This window comes from Zingiber officinale, chromosome 7A, assembly GCF_018446385.1.
Source record: "Zingiber officinale cultivar Zhangliang chromosome 7A, Zo_v1.1, whole genome shotgun sequence".
Classification (NCBI taxonomy): Eukaryota; Viridiplantae; Streptophyta; class Magnoliopsida; order Zingiberales; family Zingiberaceae; genus Zingiber; species Zingiber officinale.
Window position 1 is genome coordinate 77051710 of NC_055998.1, and position 20934 is coordinate 77072643.

Below are 20934 nucleotides of genomic sequence, written 5' to 3' on the forward strand. Positions count from 1 at the left end.
CAAGTCTATGAAAACATGTAGGGCACTGTAAGCCTAAATGGTAAAACTAAAAACTCATAATGTCCATACCACAGGCATACACAACTATAAGATTCCCGACAACAAGTCTGAAATCTAATCACTAACTACAAATCATCAAAGAAATAAATCATCAAATGTGAGAGCAACTCTCCCTCACAATAAATGCCACATATATGGGAGCAACACTCTACCACCAGTATTGCAACCTATATGGGAGCAGTGCTCCCCTATAAGTAATCCATAGTATGTGGGAGCAACGCTCCACCACCAACAATCCATAATATGTGGGAGCAACGTTCCACCATGAATAATCCATAAGTGATCGAGACATCTAACTATCTAACTAGAGACTATAAGAGATCACTCTACCACAGATCACTGTGGGGCAGCCAAGGGTATAACAACCTAGTAAGCAAATCAAATCCATCGTCAACTCTCTCAACGACATAGTGAGTCACCCACCAGTAGGAAAATTAGTTAACTGGGTAATACAACCAATAACATAATGTAGACACTCAACATGGGTAGAATCATCATGATCCTACCAATAATACACCCAAACGCACACACTACACGGGTATAATCAGCATGATACCTCCAACAATACATATCACACCCGTGTGCATATATCAACGTAGGTATAATCGACAATACACCTCAAACAATACTCACCTAACATATATACACATACACCAAGAGTATAATCAACATAATATTTCCAACAAATCATAATAGGCACGAGTGTACACACAGAACAGATATAATCAACAAGATACCTCACACATGTATACATACCACAACACAGATTTAATCGATAAGATACCTCCAATAATATACTAAACAAATGTGCACATACTACAACACAGATTAAATTGATGCGACACATCCAATAATTCAATCAGACACGTACGCCTAACCACATAGGTATAATCCATAAGAAACCTACAATAATCATAACTGGGCATGTATACAAACACTACTTGCAAATGGGCAGTCTATCCTAGGACTCCTATAACATATACCAATCATATGTACACACAACATAGATATACATAATCAGCATATTAACTCAATCAACTAGACAAAACCCTATGCTACCTACTCTTATGAGTTAGTGGTATACCTCAAAAATCAAGCATAAGTATCAAGCAGGAAAAATAATCATCATAGACAATCCAAGGTATGGTAGCCTAATCATCCAGTAATAACCATGCTCTAAGTTCAAATGAACAAATAGAGGCCAAGAAAAAAATACTCGTCATGGTTCAACATTGCACGTCTATGTCGTACCATTACAAAGACTATATCTAATGATTCACTCAACCTCCTAACTAAGAGTCTACCTATCAAGAGTATAATTCTAGAACTCTCATAGTCGTGACTGTAAATATCCTCCGTCAGATGTCGACAAAAGGTCGAACACTCTCTGATATGGCATATAGACCTCAAGACCTTGGTAAATGATCACATATCTAAGTACACATGCCAGATAATAAAATCCAAAAAAATAACTAGTCCTATACTTGGCGAAGCCTAGTATGTCACTTCGTCTAAGAACTAAGGTACACATGGCAATAATCAAGAGATGTAAACATGGATACACAACAGGCAACAAACAGAACATACTACAGGTATCAAATAGTGGCATACCAAGGGCAAATCTAAGCATGATCAATGCTACTAGCTATAAATTACTATGCATATCAAAGTGACAATGTCATAAAAGATAAGTCAAGTGATACCCGCCTAAAAAAAAAGATCGAATCAAACCAAATCCGACGTCGAGACACTTATCTCGAACCAGAGTCCTGCATCAATCAATACATATATTTTATTTAGCTAAATTTATATGAATTAAACAGCTAAAAAATACCCAAACCTAATTAGGAAAAACCCTTACCAATCGTAGACATTAACCCTACCTAAATTTAATTCATCTGTCAACTAGGGTTAGTTTCCTTAACCCTAATCATTCCACTATTCATTTAGGTTTAAATCTATACCTAAATCAACTTAAACTCTCCCAAATATGAACCTATCATTTATAATATACAAATAATTCTATGATCTACAGCAAGATCAAATTCTCTACACCTCACCTCAAACTCATAGCTTCTTCTGCTGATCCATGGCTAAGGAGGTGTGCTGCCGGAAAGAGAAGATGATGCTGGAAACCAAGAAAAACACCACAACTTGAGATTAAACAATCGGATACCCCACAAATCCAAATCCATAGGGCACAACCTCACCTGCCAGAAAAATCGCTAATTGAAGGTGCCCGCTGTCAGAGCTCTATGGCATGAGCTTCTTACGAAGCTACCAACCAGCAGTTCCCTCTCTGGTGGCTGGGTCTAGCGGTAGTTGGTTCCAGCTAGGGCTACACCGGTGACGGCAGCAAAAGAATCGAGGAGGAAGGCTCGATTGTCGACACTAGGGTAGAGGAAGAAGACAGTCGACGCAAGGGCTGAGGAGGAGGAAACGAGTGGAAACCTTACTGGTGGTAGCCTCGCCCCCTTGCGCTAGCTGTTTCCTCTCCGGCAACGCTACGCCGAGCTGTGGTGGTGGCGATCGGGCAGTGCGCAAGTGCCAGCGATGGAGAGACAGCAGGGGTCAGCTCAACGAAAAAGAAGAGAAAACGGAGAAAGCTAGGGAAGAAGGAAAGAGTCGGCTACCACGACCGGTTCCCTTGTGGCGTCGGCGTCGAAGAAGAAAAGGAATTCTAGAGGGGGAGGAGATGTGAGGTCGGCGTGAGAGGAATGCAGAGGATTGGGTGGAGGAGGGTGATCGGGAAGGGGGAAATCGACGAAGATGGGAGAAGGGAAAAAGGTTAGGGCACGGGTTGAAGAAAATAAAAGGAAAATAAATTAATACGAAACTTAGGTTTGGTTTAATCAAATCCTAAGTACTTTCCTAAATCAACTCCTACTTTTGGGTATTTCTAAACAGGTCTTTTCCATGCCTATTAATTCATCCCCGTAAACTATCTCATACGAACTCCGAAAAATCTCATAAATTTTCTAAAAATTCTATTAAGGTTATTTGTCCTTTTAATCCTTATTATTTTATTTATTTTTATTACAATATTTTACATGTCTAACCTTTGGTTAGGACTTATCCTTGATAGTCATCTAGTCTTGACTAGAATTCACTCTTCCAAACATCAAGTTCTGTTTGGATTAACCCTTAGTCAACCTGGCCTGACATTAGTATATTGCCAAACATTGAAACCCTAGAGGTCGTTGCACCAACAAAGTCGAGCTGAGGCAAAGATGTTATTAAAAAATTCCAATTCAAACCCAAACCTGAACTAAATTTGAAAACCCTAAATAAATCCAAACTCAAACAAGAATAATCTAACCAACCCAAATAATTTAATTAAAAATTATTTTTCTGATAATTCTTCACTTTTATCTTAATACTTTATTATTATCATATTAACATTGATATTGTTAGGATCGGTTGAGCTAGAGAGGGGGTGAATGACTCACTTTTTTTTTGTTGATCGACTTGATTTTGCGCAGCGGAAACTTGGAAACAATGCTAACTCTTATATTTACTTGGTATCCACCTCCTCAAGGAAGTGACTAGTCCAAGGATCCACACCACTGTCACCTTTCCACTATCAAACTTCTCCTTCTCGAAATAACACCGAAGGTGGAGAAACCTTACAAGACTTACAACTCTCCCTCTCTCCAAAGTAAAAGATCACAATCACTACAATGAAGAAGAAAATAAGGATTACAACCTTGAACCGACTTCTTCTTCGCAGAGTGAGACTTCAGAAAGTAGCGAAGGGGAGAGCTTGAACTTGAACACTTTTTAGATCTTGAGCACTTCAGAGAGTTCAACCTTGGAGAGCAATGAAATAGTATTTTCTCTATCTTTTTCTTTTGCTTTTTGCTTTTTAAACGTCTAAAAAACTAGCCATTTCTCACATCATCGTCGCCGTGAATCGATTGAGTGCATATTCCGATCGATTCAAAAATATTCGTTGAGAGCCATCACGTTAAGATCAACGGTGCAGATTATTTTGTTCGAACTTGAATCAATTGGGGCATTCCTCTTGATCGATTGAATCTATCAATCGATTAAGGAATCGATTCAGACGCAGGCTCACAGAATCGTAGAATCGCAGATGCTGAATCGATTCAGACGCAGGCTCACAGAATCGTAGAATCGCAGATGCTCTGTGAATCAATCGATCGATCGATTGAATACTATCAATCGATCGGTTGATCGATTCAGAAGGATTCTGTGCTTCGCGCAGATGCTTCTCTGATCGATCGGTCGATCGATTCAGAAGCATTATGTTCTTCGCCCAGAATCTTCTCCGATCGATTGGTTTACTCCGATCGATTGGTTTACTCCAATCAATCGGTCGATCGATTCAGAAGCATTCTGTTCTTCGCGCGAGCTCAGTCAATCAATCGGTCGATCGATTGGTTTCCTTCAATCGATCGGCTGATCGATCCAGGAACTCCCTGTATCACAACCATGCGTATCAATCGATTTACCAATCGATTGCTAGTTTCTCTATTGATCACAAGTAGATTAATACATATTTAGTTTCACAAATACCTCATGCCAGGTAAACGCCTGTTCTCTTGGACTTCCTTGCCTTGCATCCAGTCTTCCGACCTGCAAGGACTTCTCTTGCCAAGAATCTGGTCCTCGACCTTCTTGGATTTTTCCTGCCTCACATCCGGTCTTTTGACCTACAAGGACTTCTTCTGCCAAGAATCTGGTTCTCGACCTTCTTGGACTTCTCTTGCCTTACATCCGGTCTTCTGACCTGCAAGGACTTCTCCTGCAAACTCACAATGCATGTTAGATCCAACGTATTAACCTAAACTTAAACAATTGTTAACACATTGAAACTTTCAGGGCATGATTGCACCAACAGATATTATTATACATAAAACATCTTAATTTCCAAAATAAATTTTAATTTAATAAAAAAATCCACTAAACCCTAAATTCAGGTCAATCCGAGTTAATTCGGGTCCATCTTAACCTAACCCAATCATAATACAATCCGAAAATACCCCAACCCAAATGTAACCCAAACATGAAAACTCATATAATTCAAACTTAATATTTTCGACATTAATTCAGCTATCATATCAGATTCAATATTGTCAACCCTAACTACACCAACTTGTGGAGCCTAGACACACGTGTCATTATTGTTATCATCTCTCGATGTTATCAAATTTTATCATTTGATTAATAAACTCATCTTACTTATCATTTTCACTAAAATTATTCAAGATTCATCATCCTTAATATTCTACTAGTCATCACACACATGTGTTACATGCATAATATAATATATAAATATACATAAATTATTACCCTAGATCTAAAAATTGGACTTGGTAAGGGTACGTCAAGTCCATACAATAGTGCAACGCAAAAACAACGATCAAGAATCTAATAACAAGCTATTGTATCTGACTCTCCCTCATAAAAATAATTAATTTAATTTTTTTATATTAGATATTAAATAAGAATAAATATTACACTTAATTTTAGTCAAAATATCGAGAAAGATATGCTTTCTAATGTATCAGCCAAAGTATTTATAGAAAATTTTCTATTCACGATATTATTAATCCTAAAGTGTGAAATTAAAGAGAACTATAATAATATATATTTTTATATAAAAAATATATTAAAATAATTTTATTTTATATTTCATCAAAATTAATTAATTTTTAATAATAAGATAGTAAGATATGATTTTTTTTTTGTTCGAATCGGTAAAAAAGTTAACTAATTATAAAGATATGCAACTAGTATTTTAAAAACATTTATTTGATATTTCTCTAGTTTAATTACCAAAAAAAATCAATAATTAAAAAAATATTAAATATTTATTCGTTTAATTCCTTGTTTGTTATCGAACGTTTACGGAAACAAACTGCTCCGTATTTTGGCAGAATCGTTCTGGCGCTTAGCCTCCCTGCCCAGTTAGCCTTTGTTATTTATTTAATTACAGTACTGCCACATAGAGCAAACAAATTCAAACAACAAGGAGAGTACGCGTTAGAAAAAGTCGGTGGCATTTTCGTAGATAATCGCCTCCACGGGGGACTCAAGCTTGTAAACTTTTTTGTATCGCTCTCCTCGGGAATAGAAATAGCAAAACCGGCGCTTGCTCTCCCCTCTATTTCTCGCACGTTCACGCGTTCTTCCTCTTCGATCGGAGGCGCTCCAGTTCGAAGGATTAGGGTTTTGCGCGGACACTGAGCCTCTTTCTCAACTCTAGCGGGCTGTTCATCGCTTGCTTCTCTCCGACAAGGAATGGGTGGCGTAGCGGTGGAATCGGAGGAAGAAGGTGCCGCGTCGCTTCTCGTTTGGCTTCTTATTAGATGTTGTTAACGTTGGCTTGTTTTCGGTTCCTTTTTCGGGTGCAGATGAGTTTGAAGCTTCCGAGGAGATGGATGGGGAGAACGTTGGCTATAGTGGTGACGAGTTGGATGACGAAGATGAAGGTAGCTCTGGGGCTTGGATTTGGTTATGGTTCTTGATTTTGTTTTTTCTTGAGATGGTTTAGATGCTCGGTTGCGGTGTTTAATGCTTGATGGAATCGTGCTTTCCGAGCAGAAGCGAGCCAGGACGAGTACGAGCAAGATGGATTTATCGTGGACGAGGTAGAAGAAGAGGAAGAGCTGGAGGATAGTGACACGGAGAGGCACAGAAGGAGTAATAAAAAAAATAAAAGGTAACACAGCTCGATCTTTCTCTTGCTTATTCGTAGTAGTTTAGCATTCTCTGTATGATTTGCACTTCAGGGAATCGGATAAGGGTTTTGTTCTTGACGAGGATGATTACGTGTTGCTCGAGGACAACAATATTACTGGCTTCCGTCGACCACAAGTAGTATTTTCGCTTCCTGTTTAACTATTTTTCTATTTTGGAATATAGATTCACCCTTTTGAGTTTTTTAGCAATATGGTTTCCGTTTATAGGTTACTAACAAATTTAAGCGCTTGAAGAAGACTGGAAGGAGCATTGAGTTGGAGGGGAAATATGGGTTATCGAATGAAGAGTCAATTGATAGGAGTAATCAGGATGGATCCTCAGCTGAAGAAAGACTTAAGCACAGCTTGTTTGGATTTGATGAAGGTAATTAACTTTGGTGCTACCAGTGTATGCTTGGCTAGATTGCTGGCTTGAAGGGATTAGTTTATCTTTGTTTTCACTGCACAGTGATGCTGTCAGATGATATTGCTGAGGAAGAAGAGCACTCAGAAGATAGGAGTGCTATTGGAGATGAAGATGAAATGGCAGATTTTATTGTGGATGAAGATGTCGATGAAGTTGGTGACCTTGCAACGTATGACCTCTCTCTTGCTATCCTATAAAATGCATTACCTCTCTTTGTACGTTCGAAGCTGAGTGACTGACTTCACTTTATTTAGAAAGAAAAGGTTGACAAAGAAGAAATCACACAAATTGTCAGGCATTTCATCATCTGCTTTACAAGAAGCAAAAGAGATATTTGGTGACGTTGATGAGCTTCTTATGCTACGGAAGCAAGGCCTTGTGTCAAGTGCCGATGATGGCAGTTGTGCAGAAAAAAGATTGGAAGATGAGTTTGAACCCTTTGTTCTTTCAGAGAAATACATGACACTAAAGGATGTGGCTATACGAGAGAAAGATGTACCTGAGAGAATTCAGGTAACTATGTAATTTTGTTTACTATGGGTTACATTCGGGACAGCCAAGTTGCTTGTGGATTAATCTGTATAACCTTGTTTCTTATGATGTTTCTTTTGTAGTTATTTGAGGATATTACTGGTCCACCTCCAACGGATGATAAGAACATAGAAGAGGAGAGTCACTGGATTTATGATATGCTTACTCATGGCAGTATCTCACCTTTAGTTGGCTATGATGCACTCCAATATATACATAAGAAGGAGATTGAAAATGTCTTGACAATGATACATTTGCAAAAGCTTGATGTAAGAAATTAAACAATCATTGTTCTTAAAATTCACAAGAATGTGGATCACTAACTCCTTCATTGCCATCCCCAGATTCCTTTCATTAGCATGTATCGCAAGGAATTATGTGGTAGTCTTTTGAAGGATCTTGAAGATAATATGCAGGATAGAGAAGAAATTCAACACATCAAATGGCATAAGGTGCTTATGAACCTTTTTTTGTGAAACTTTTGTATAGCCCTCTTTAGTGTGTATCAGCAGCTTTACTAGGGTGACTAAAGCATATCTTGAATGAAAATCTTTATTGCCTTCCAGATACTTTGGGCAATTTGGATGTTAGATAACAAGTGGTTGTTGCTTCAGAAGAGGTTGATTGCACTTCGTCCATACTATTGTCGGCGTTTTATGGAGGAAACCCAAATAGTTGATGATGAAGCAAGACATTCTTTTAATAAAATAATTTTTCAATCAGTGATTTCGGCATTGAATAATGCAAAATTTGAAAGAGAGGTTGATGACATAGACGCGAAGTTCAACTTGCATTTTCCTCCCAGTGAAGAAGATACATATGATAGGAAATTTAAGAGACCAAAGAGAAAATCAGCATATACCATTTTGCGTAAAGCTGGGTTATGGGAGATTGCAAACAAGTTTGGTGCTAATTCTGAAACATTTGGGATGCTTCTCTCTTTGGAAAAGGTGACATTGTTTTTTGCAGATATTCTTCTAATTATGTTTAGTCAAAAAGATTCAGTTTGCTGTTATTAATTTCTTGTATTAGAATTCTATCTTTGTTTCAATAAGGTTGTATTTGTGATGTAGCACCAGGAACAAATCTTACAAAGAGGGAAAATTTTATGTCATTGAAATCAATTATATAAAATCTAAACATTCTTTTATAAATTAAACAATAAAGGCAATCTCTTATGAACTTACCTAAAAATTAAGTTATGAATCCAAACCTAACTTATGTTTGACATTATTCTTGCCACCAACAAGAACTGGACTCTATCAAGTAGCAAGACAAGATGATCCATCAATATTTGCAATGCCTCACGGTAGTGCAAACTATATTTTGATCCGGAGGCGCCTCTAGTGAAGATATTTTTCGAGTTTGCTATAAAATTACAAATACTATTTCAGCAGTCGTCTTTTTGTAGTTTTTCTTTAATGATCTAAGAATCTTTTATATTTGGCATTCCTTTTTATTGGAACAACAGAATAACTGAAGCGTTTCCCATAAAGATAAGGTTACATTCAACTCTAAGTCTCTATTTTTTATACCAATATGAACGAATTTACTAGACACATCCAAGACATGTTATTGTGGTGCATATTGTTTGCAGATGATATTATTTTATTAGATGAGTCATGTGAAAGAGTAAATGCTAAACTCGAATCTTGGTAGAAAGTACTGGGAGGAAAAGGTTTTAAGTTCAGTAAATTAAAGACTAAATATATAAAATTTAAGTTTAGCAATATTAAATGTAATGAGATAATTGTTAAGATAGAAGGTAACGAGTTGTCTTAAACTGAGAGCTTTAAATATTTAAGATCATTTTTTAAAAAGATTGAGAGATTGAGAGAGATGCTTAAAGGGAAGTTCTATAAAATGATGGTTAAACCTGTTATGTTATTTGAAGCTGAATGTTGTGTTGGGACCAAAATGTAGCTAGAGGGGGGGTGAATAGCTCGTCGCGATCGTCGTGCTCGTCGTTGCTCGCTTCTTGGGATAATGTGCAACGGAAATACAAGAAACACAAACAACAACGCTAACTCTAGGGATTTACTTGGTATCCACCTCAAGAAGAGGTGACTAGTCCAAGGATCCACACACTCACGCACCCTCCACTATAAAAACACTCCTTCTCGGTAAGTACCGAAGGCGGAGAAGCCTTACAACCTCACAATACAACAATGAGAAAGAAAGAAGCAAAATACAAATGAATCTTACAAGATTACAATGAAAACCCTAGCTTCTTCTTTTTCTTGTTGCAACTCGTCTCTTGACTTGGATGAGCCTCCAAGAACCTTCAAGAACTGGCGGCGAGGAAGAAAAGATCGCTGCGGAGGTTTGCTGTAATCGCCCGTGGAGAAGAGAGGAAGTCGTGCGCAGAAAAACGCTCGCCAACGGCTTTATCCGCGCCAACGGTCGAATCTCAATCGATTGGATTGTTCCCAATCGATTGGGGAGGCTTTGGATTGATCGGTTGATCGATCCAGAGTGCCTCTGTGCTCTTGGAATCGCCCTGAATCGATTACCCGATCGATTCAAGGCTTCTCGAGCGATTTCCAGCGCTCCAATCGATCGGCCGATCAATTGGAGGTTTCAATCGATCAACTGATCGATTTAGAAGCTCACTGTTCGCTCAAAAACTCTCCCAATCGATTGACCGATCGATTGGGAAAGTTTTAATCGATTACCCAATCGATTCAGCCCATTTCTGCATAAAATCGCGTCACCCAATCGATTGACCAATCAATTGAACCCCCCAATCGATTGGCCAATCGATTGGGAAGCAGAAATCTGTGTAAAGCTTGAAATTAGCTTCGTTTCGCATCCGAGATCACCTCATTTCGATATCCGAGTCAAAAGTTATGGTCTTCGGAAGTTTACTACGTCCGAACTTCCTAGTTCCATGCCAACTCCCTATTGGACTTACGATCGCTAAGAGTTCGGTCAACTTTTGACTCATCTGGACTTTCTCTTTGTGCCAAGTATCCGGTCCTCCATTACCCACTTGGACTTCCTTCCACCAGATGTCCGGTCACTCTTGACCCATCTGGATTTCCTTGTGCCTCGCTTCACTCACCAGGTCTTTCCATCTACCTAGCTTCACTCACTAAGTCTTTCACCTGCCTTCACTTATCAAGATTTTCCCACTACCCGACTTCACTCACCGGGACCTTCCATCTGTCTAGCTTCACTCACCAGGACTTTTACCTAGCTTCACTCACTAGGACTTCTCATCTGCCTGCCTTCACTCACCAGGACTTTCACCTAGCTTCACTCACTAGGATTTCCCATTTGCCTAGCTTCACTCACCAGGACTTTCCCAGTCAAGTATCCAGTCAACCTTGACCTACTTGACTCTCCTTCACAATCTCTCCACATGAACAATTGCACCTGCAATCTTCATGTATTGTCAAACATCGAACTCAAACTTGAGCCAACTCAAGCTTAGTCAAACAGGTCAACCTTGACCTAGGGATATTGCACCAACATGTTGGGCTATGACTCGAGTTTATGAATAGAAGATGAGAGTTGCAGAGATGAGGATATTAAGGTGGATGTGTGAACATACGAGGATGGATAGGATAAGAAATGAGAATATTAGTGAGAAAGTACGATTGTATCTATTGAAAGAACACATTTAAGATAGTATAAACACGTAGTTAGATGACTAATAAATGCTCTAGTTAGTCAACGTGAAACTATGATAATTATGCACATCAAACGAGGAAGAAAACCAAAAAAGACTTGATTAGTAATAATAAAATGAAATAAAACTTATTTAAATATAGATGATATAGTAGGGGATATAGCCCAACGAAGAAAGATTCATATAGTTGACCCCACCCAATGAGATAAGCCTTGATTATTGTTGTTCTAGTACTCTCTATTGGAACACAAATATTTTATGTGATTCTATAGGGAGCTACATTGATCTAGGAACTTTTACATTGTCTATTAATTATCCTCTCAAATAGAATGGATGATTGTGACGTAGGAAGATGGGATTTAGAACTAATTGAGCACAACGACAAATCAACAATCAAAGTAGTAAGTTCAAATGACCCTCGATATCAAGTCCAATTTTAGTGTTAAGTTAATGACATTAGTTACTATTTTTCTCACTATTCAAAAATTACTAGTGAAGCAAACATGATGTTGCTCAAAGCTGTTTTTGGGAAAATGCTAAAGCAATGTTAATAAGGATATATCCAAAATTGTATTCTTGGTGGCTTGACTAGTCAGATGTTTTAGAGGACCTTGCTCTCTTTAGATGCTAACTATTATTAACTTTTCTTTTATAGTCGCTATGGAATTAGAGAGACTAAAAAAATACAATGATGAGGCCCATGAGGGTATCAATGCGCTAGACGATGAACTAAATATTCTAAATCGAAAAATAATAGTTTGTTTTTTTCTTTTGGTTGGATTATTGTAGTGTTCTAAATGGCCGACGAGGTGCCTCCTAGGCGGGAGGCGGGCATCAACTGCACTGTCTTTGCTTGAGGCGGTGCTTTAAGCGGTAACTCATTTCTTTCTGCCATCGTCATACCTGGAACCTCCACTACCACCATTTTGCTATCGTGAGGTGTTTGAACGCGTCACGCAAGCTAGGACACATCGTTCGAGCCCGGCGACGACTTGCTTGGGGACGTGTCCGACACGTCGCACTGTCTCGGCGATGCGTCTGGAGGTGTTGTGTTGGCTTGTCGACGGGCCTGGACACACCACCTAACGGAAATAAGATATGCGAGTAAGTTGTAAGTGAGAGTTTAATTAAATAACTTTAAGTTAATAATTTTAATCAACTCTTAGTTATAATTGAGATAATTTAAATAGAATTAATTAAAGCCTAATAAAATTATTCCATTAATTTAATATATATTATAAAAAATTATATTTTTTATTTTTAAATATTTAGATTAAAATTTTAACTTTTCATTAATATATACTATTAAAAGTAAATATTATAAAGAATAATGATTATTTATAATATTATATATAAAAAATAATAAAAAAAATTCAACCGCTTAAGTACTGCTTAAGCAGTAAGTGGTCACTAGCTGCCCCGCCACTATCTACCGCCATTTACAACACTAGATTATTGTATACTTTAACCTTTTCTAATCAAGATTATGTCTGCTTACTAGGATTATTGTTGTGGCAACATTCAGTGTGCGAGGCTACCTTGAATTGATATCTACTTTAGTGTTTTGGGAATGAAGGCATAGAATGGAGTTCTACCACAATGACTCTAATACCAAATAAGGTTTTGGGATTTAAAAATGTCTTGCATTAAAATGAGATGAGTTTTACATGGGTCAATACAAAATAATTATAGAACCTAAATTTGGAGTTTAATGTGGTACTAAAGCCACTACACTTAATACCTAATGAACCCAATACATTTAACATAGCTATTTAAACTATTAATTCATCCTCAAACAAAAAGTAGATGATCGTATGAAGAAATAATTTGTTAAAATTAAAACAAAATAAAAATTTATTGTATATAATTGAAACATTTATAGTACAAAATTTAAATTTGGTGAATATACTTTTTTATGTTAGTTCAATTTTTTTTTTAAAGTTCTATATTTTTGTAATTGTCCCATCAAGCTTATCGATGCTTACTTTTAAAGTTTGTTTGAAACTTATCGTAATTTGATGCATATACTTTTGCCATATTAATGTTCCGAAGTTATTTTACTCACCCATCAAGCTACTTTCCTCCCTTTCAGATATCTGATGAAGTTGAAGATACTAAAGAATCTCCTGAAGAAATGGCTGCAAATTATATATGTTCAATGTTTCAAACCCATAAAGACGTGCTTAGAGGGGCCAGACATATGGTTTGATATCCTGTACCATTGCTATACTATACACTTGTAATGTTATATATGAAGCTTCCTGGACCCCTTATGCTTGCATGTTCAATTTTGTTCTCTGGCAGGCATCTGTGGAGATTGCCTATGAGCCTAATATTAAAAAACATGTGCGTGGTATCTTCATGGAGATGGCTGTTGTATCAACCAGTCCTACTCATCAAGGAAATCAACAAATTGATGCCTATCATCTGCTTGGAGGTGTAAAATGGCTAAGAAATAAGCCTTTATCAAAGTTTGTGGATGGTCAGTGGCTGCTTATTCAGAAGGGTGAAGAAGACAAGTTGCTTAAAGTCACAATTAAATTACCTGATGATGTCCTAAATAAATTAATAAGTGATGCTTCTGATTGTTATCTGAGTGAAGGTGTCAGTAGATCTGCAAAGTCATGGAATGACCAGCGGGAAATGATATTGAAAGATTCATTTTTCACTTATATTTTCCCATCAATGGAAAAGGAAGCTCGTTCATTATTGACAACCAGAGCCAAGTATTGGCTTCGTATGGAATATGGGAGGCAACTGTGGAACAAGATCTCTATTGCCCCTTTCCAGTGGAACGACAGTAATTCAGAGGATGAGCATGCAGTGAGAGTAATGGCTTGTTGTTGGGGATCTGGAAAATCTCCAACTACCATTGTCATGTTGGATTCAGAAGGAGAAATGGTGGATGTGCTTTATGTTAATTCCTTTAGCGTTAAATCCCAAACTGTTGCTGATCAACAGAGAAAGAAGAATGACCAGCTCCAGGTTCTCAAGTTCATGATGAATCACCAGCCACATGTTGTTTGTGTAGGAGCGGCAAATATGGCCTGCAAGAGATTGTCAGATGATATTTATGAAGTATGTTCCTCATTTCAATCCAACTATATTTGCATAAACATCTTTACCTTTTCTACTTTGTTGAATCCTCACTGTGTTAATGATTATTATGTTTCACGTGCATCATCATTTACAATTCAGTTGATATCTGCTGAGTAGGATTAGGATGCACAACAAGTCATCAAAAAGCTAAGCTAAATTGGTGAAAAATGAGAGAAAAAGATAGTAATGGGCGATTTTTGAACAGTTGCTTTTACTAAAGAGATTGGTAATATTTGCTGGAATCTGGTTTAGGTAGTCTTTGTTGTATTCTTTTGGAAAGAATTAAAGAGAATGAAACGAATTACATTATTAAAATAATTTTTAAAAAATAAAGAAGCAAATTAAATGTTTAAAATAACAAAATCATTTTTCATTGTATATTTTAATGATTGGCCTCTGGTTTAACCATTTGAGAAACCATGTAATTTAATATGGCAACTAAGAGCATATTTTGTGCCACTGCCTTAAAAAGATTTTATAGTTACAAGGTTCAAAATCTAGAGTCGTGTTAAAGTTTAAGTCTTTGATTGGGACACGACTAGTTCGATATCATACTGATGTTTCAATGGGTAATAGATTGGAGTTGAAGAATGAGATGAATCATAGGAAGGAGACAGTGTTCGTGCCTAGTATGATTTTAAATCTTATACCATGCTCGACAAAATGGTTGAAACATATCATTTAGGTAATTTAAGTAGGTCAAATGAGTATAGAAATTTAAACTTTGATCATAGAATTTAAATTTCAGATGTAGAACAAGCTTTAAATGAGATGCACAAACGAAAAGTTGTTGGACCATATGATATTCTGATAGAGGTATAGAAGGACCTAGGGAAGTAAGATATTGAATGACATACAAAATTATTTAACATGATATTGAAAATGAAAAAAATGTCTAATCAATGGAGGATAAGTACTCTAGTTCCCTTATATAAGAATAAGGGAAACATACAAAATTGTGCAAACTATAAGGGTATTAAAGTAATGAGTCATGCCATGAAACTTTGGAAAAAAGTAATAAAAAAAAGATTAAGGAAAGAGACCACAGTGATAAAAAATCAGTTTGGGTTCATGTTTGAAAAGTCGATAATAGAAGCTATATATCTTCTTAGATAAATCATTGAAAAATATCAAGAGCAAAAATAAGATTTACACATGATATTCATTGATATAGAAAAAACTTATGATAGTCCCAAGAGAAATTATATAGAGAATTTTAGAAAAGAGAAGTGTTAGCGTAACATATATTGAACTAATTAAGAATTGTATGAGGATGTAATGACCAGAGTAAAAACTTCAGACGAAGTAACTGAAACATTTCTAATAAAGATAGGGTTATATCAAGGATCAACTTTAAGTCCCTATCTTTTGATAATAATTATGGACGAACTCACCACATATATTCAAGACACAGTACTGTGCTGCGTGTTGTTTGTAGATATTATTTTGGTAGATGAAACATGTGAAGGAGTAAATATGAAACTAGAATCTTGGTGGGAAATACTAAAAAGAAAGATTTTAGACTTAGTAGAATAAAGATAGAATATATAGAATTTAAGTTTAACAATATTAAATGTAATTAGACAATTGTTAAGATAGGAGATGATGAGTTGCCTAGAACCAAGAGTTTTTAATATTTAGGATCATTTCTGCAAAATGATGGAGAGATTGAGAGAAATGTCTTACATAGAATACAAGTATGATGGTTAAAATGGAGGAGAGGGTCGGGTGTTTTATGTGATTGTAAAGTACCTTTAAAATTTAAAGGAAAGTTCTATAAATTCACAGTTAGACTTGTTATGTTATATGAAATTAAATGTTGGGCTATGACTCGAGCACATAAGCAAAAGATAAGAGTTGTAAAGATAAGAATGTTAAGGTGGATGTGTGAAAATACGAAGATGGATATAATAAGAAATGAAAGCATTAAAGAGAAATTTAAAACTGCATCTATTGAGAGAAAACTTCGAAGGACACCTTTAAGATGATATGGACATATACTTAGACAATCAATAAATGTTCCAGTTAGGCGATGTGAAACATACATATCAAACAAGGAAGAGGAAGACTAAAAAAGACTTAGTTAGCAATAATACAACAAGATAAAATTTATTTAAGTATAGATGATGATATAGTTGGAGATAGAACTCAATGGCGTAAAAGAATTCATATAGCCGACCCCACATAGTAGGATAAGACTTGGTTGTTGTTGTATCGAAACTTGAAACCACTCAACTATCTCCTTTCTTTGTTTCATATCCTTCTTTAACTTCCAATATATCACGGGTACCATCCATCAGTCTCAACACGATACTAGAACATTATCTTTCTAGTCAAAGATTGATACTATGGCATGACTCAAAATTATAAACTTTGATGTTGACTGGTATTGTGTTTCGGTGATTTATCAAAATGATATATTTCGACCATTTCACCTTCCTGGTATGAGATTTTCAACTATGCACCGAAGTGCGAACCATTGCCTATCTTAATATGGTTATATGGCCCACTGTTTTGAACAAACACTAAGGCCTAACAAACTTGCTTTATGGCTTGCAGGTGATTTTCAAGATAGTCGAGGATCATCCAACTGAAGTTGGTCGAGAGTTGGAAAACATCAGGACGGTCTTTGGTGATGAAACTTTACCTTGCCTTTACGAGAACTCAAGGGTTTCGCTAGATCAATTTCCAGGGCAACCAGGTATATGGTTATTATTATTATTATTGTTTGTTTTTGTATATTGTACTGATCTTAACGAGCATTTGGTGTGTTTTTCCTTGAAAAGGTATTGTGAAACGTGCTGTGGCACTTGGTCGTTATATGCAAAACCCTTTGGCTATGGTGGCAACTCTTTGTGGACCTGGAAAAGAAATTCTGTCATGGAAACTTCATTCCTTGGATCATTTTCTTACACCAGATGAGAAGTATGAGGTTGTTGAGCAGATTATGGTTGATGCTACTAATCAAATTGGCCTGGATATCAACCTAGCAGCAAGTCATGAATGGCTTTTTGCTCCTCTACAGTTTATTTCTGGCCTTGGGCCTCGAAAATCATCTTCTTTGCAAAAAGCATTCTTGAGGGCTGGATTTATTTCTAATCGCAAGGAGATTTCTATGGGTAAAATTCTTAAAAAGAGAGTTTTCACTAATGCTGTTGGATTTTTACGTGTACGACGAAGTGGTGCAGCGGCTGCCACTAGCCATATTATGGACCTTTTGGATGACACAAGAATTCATCCAGAGTCGTATGAACTCGCAAAGAATGTTGCCAAGGATATCTATGATGAGGATGATCCAAATGAAGCAAAGTTTACTGATGATGATATGTTGGAGATGGTGATCGAACATGTTAGAGAAAACCCGCAAATGCTTAAAGTGCTTGATATCAATGAGTATGCAAAGAGCATTTTTAATAGATATGGGACCAACAACAAGGAGACACTTTCTGATATAAAGATGGAGCTTTTGAAGGGATTTCAGGACTACCGGACACCTTTTAAAGAACCTAGTGACAAAGAGAAGTTTGCTATGCTCTCAGGCGAAACAAATGATACCATTTCAGAAGGGAGAATTGTTGAAGTCAGAGTGTGCCATGTAAATGAGAATCAAATCACATGTGCATTTGATTCTGGTGTAAAAGGAATAGTGTCGTCGCATGACTACTCGGATGAAGGATATGATCTTACGAAGGTGCATAAAGGTGACATACTTACGTGCAAGATTCAGCGCATCAATACAAATAGACATGTGGTTTATCTGACATCCAAAGCCAGTGACCTGAGAAATGGTACATATAATCTTCATAATCGTGATCCTTATTACGTTGAGGGTGTGGTCAGTGGGATTAGAAAAACAGAGGTCTCAAAGAGCAACAGACTTGCAATGAATCATTTCACACCAAGGATGATTGTTCATCCCTGTTTCCAAAATCTGTCAGCTGATGAGGCCACAAAGGTGTGTTCAATCAATTATATATGATAATCTACTAACTTTAATCTCTACTTAACCTTCTGTATGTATCAAATCTAATGGTATTACTTATCATAGCAGTACCTCTCTGACAAAAAACCTGGTGAGAGTATTATACGTCCCAGTTCCAAAGGGCTATCTTTTTTGACATTGATGCTAAAAATCTTTGATGGAGTTTATGCTCACAAACAAATCATAGAGAGTAAAAAAGATCGCACAGATATGACAAGCTTACTCCGTCTCGGAAAGACACTTACAATTGATAAAGACACTTTTGAAGATCTTGATGAGGTTTCATTAATATCATAACTTTTTCTCAGCTTTTGTATGTTCTAACTTTTTCATGGTCATGATACTCAGTGGAATACTTAGACAACTATTAGAATACTAAAACAAAGTATTGAAGAGCTTTATAGTTGACCCATCACTTGAAAGTATTTGTATATCATATGATTCATGGTGGAAAAGAGTCCCAATGGTTTTGTCTCTACCATCTCAAATGTCTATTTTCTATTTTTGATTGGTTTATTTTTGAACTTAAATCATATATTTTTGAACTAGTTTTTCTATTTTGTATTTCCCAACTATGTGTTGCCATTCTAAAAGGATTGGTAATTTGAAGCATATAATATTTGATTTAACATGAGATTAAATAATGTATAATATGCCAACCAGCATTGAAGGTGCTTGCTTCAGTATATATTTGAAAAGACCTTAGAAATTGTTGTGAGGATTTGGGTCCAGCCTACATTTTACGTTATCTTCTGATACTGCTAAACTATTTTAGTTGTTTTGTTATCTTATGAAGGAAGAAATCCTTAGACTAAATTTTTGCATGTTGCAGTGGTTAGATTTTGAGGTGAACTATAAATATAAAGAACTAATTAAGGAAGCAGTTTCTACCACTTTTGCTTCTTATTGCGAGTGAAAGTAATTTTTGCTTTCAAATTTTTCTCAGAGACCAAACATTGACTTATCAAATACTTTTCCGAGCTCACATGGTTGATGTTTAAATTTTCATGTATTTCTCTATTCTGATGTTCTGAATGGAAATAGTTTCAGCAACTATTCCTACCTTTTGTTTTTTTTTTGCCACTTTTGAGTCTATTTTGTCAACTTGAAAGAATTCTGTAGTAATTAGTTACATTTTGATTTCCTATTTATATGTTTGATCATATCTTACATTCGTTCATCAATAATGGTGATTTAGTACTGAAGAACCACTTACATTCCTATTATGTACTCTTCTAATAGAATGTTGTTCCTTGTCTTCCAGATCATGGACCGATTTGTCAATCCATTGGTGACCCATTTGAGAAGAATGCTTGGTTATCGTAAGTTCAGAAAAGGAACTAGGAAAGAGGTTGATGATCTGCTAAGAGCAGAGAAGATAGCAAATCCAATGCAGATAGTGTACTGTTTTGGGGTTTCTCATGAGCATCCTGGGACTTTTATTCTATCATATATTAGGAATGCAGATCCACATCATGAGTGTATTGGGCTAATTCCTAAGGGATTCAGGTTTAGGAATAAGGATTTTGACGACATCAACCGGCTTGTGCTTCATTTTCAGAAGAATATAAACAAACCACCACTTGGTCAATGTCCATCTTCACGAACATTTGCTGCAGTTGTGCCATTGAAAAGTAATACATGGGCAGCTTCAGAGGGCAGCGCTTATACAGGTATCTCATTCTACAAGTATTATATGCTTGTTTGTTACTTATACGATATTTCTTTCCATTGGTGGCCAGCATCATGAATTTTGTTTTTCTTCATGAACTATTTGAATAGTTTTTCCAATACTTCCTTGAGTTTTTGTTACTTGTTAACTAATACGTTCAGCCATGTTTAATTGTAATTATGAATCCTGTTTTGATAACAAGTATAAACAAAAATCATGAACTTTATGAATAAAACTTATTGAAAATAATTTATTCAAATATATACTGACATTTTACTAAATTGCCCATGCAGGTTTTAAGATTTCTCATTCCGAATACCTAACTTTCATAATACTTAAATCACGTATTGTATTTCCAAAATGCTCCTCTTTCTTTCAAGAAATAATCATATGATTTCTTTATACTGTACCTTTTCAAAAATTCACTCCTATCAATTTATGCAGTCAAATTTAGATCCAAGGACATGAATACATTAAGGAGACGTGTAGGAATACATTGGTTTCATTTGAAGTAATTTGGAGCCAGTTCGGATGAAACATAGATCTACATCATTTGAAAATTCAAAAAGTTTGATATTTTTTGAATTAGGGGAGTCTACAGAATCCATTGGTGATGTTGGTTAGTGAGTATGATAAATTTTATAGAGCCTTTGCAAATTTAAAAATTCATTGCTCTTATTTATGCTATCGAATTTAGATCGGAGGGCATAAATATATTAAGGAGACTTCAATGAATATATTGATTTTGATTTGAAGTGATTCAGAATTCTCTAGGTTCATCAGTCATTTACATTTGAAAAATTAAAAGTTTGATATTTTTCA

General features: G+C 36.1%; 1 protein-coding gene across 1 annotated transcript; it reads left to right on the forward strand.

The window, feature by feature from the left end:
* The first annotated feature begins 6205 nt into the window (after positions 1 to 6205).
* LOC121999446 (transcription elongation factor SPT6 homolog) lies at positions 6206 to 20736 on the forward strand. Its single transcript, XM_042554130.1, has 17 exons — positions 6206 to 6361; positions 6441 to 6518; positions 6631 to 6748; positions 6819 to 6903; positions 6996 to 7152; positions 7237 to 7363; positions 7449 to 7707; positions 7809 to 7994; positions 8070 to 8177; positions 8292 to 8675; positions 13452 to 13562; positions 13664 to 14437; positions 17018 to 17159; positions 17245 to 18413; positions 18510 to 18719; positions 19705 to 20113; positions 20702 to 20736. Exons 1-17 carry the CDS (start codon positions 6328 to 6330, stop codon positions 20734 to 20736), a joined length of 4386 nt encoding a protein of 1461 aa, XP_042410064.1. The 5' UTR covers positions 6206 to 6327.
* The last annotated feature ends 198 nt before the right edge of the window (positions 20737 to 20934 follow it).

Excerpts from the sequence above, each read along its gene's own strand:
- LOC121999446 (XM_042554130.1), top strand. The coding sequence starts at position 6,328 with ATGGGTGGCGTAGCGGTGGAATCGGAGGAAGAAG. Across the intron at positions 6,904-6,995 it reads CTGGCTTCCGTCGACCACAA|GTTACTAACAAATTTAAGCG; the intron begins GTAGTATTTTCG and ends TTCCGTTTATAG. Across the intron at positions 8,676-13,451 it reads TGCTTCTCTCTTTGGAAAAG|ATATCTGATGAAGTTGAAGA; the intron begins GTGACATTGTTT and ends CCTCCCTTTCAG.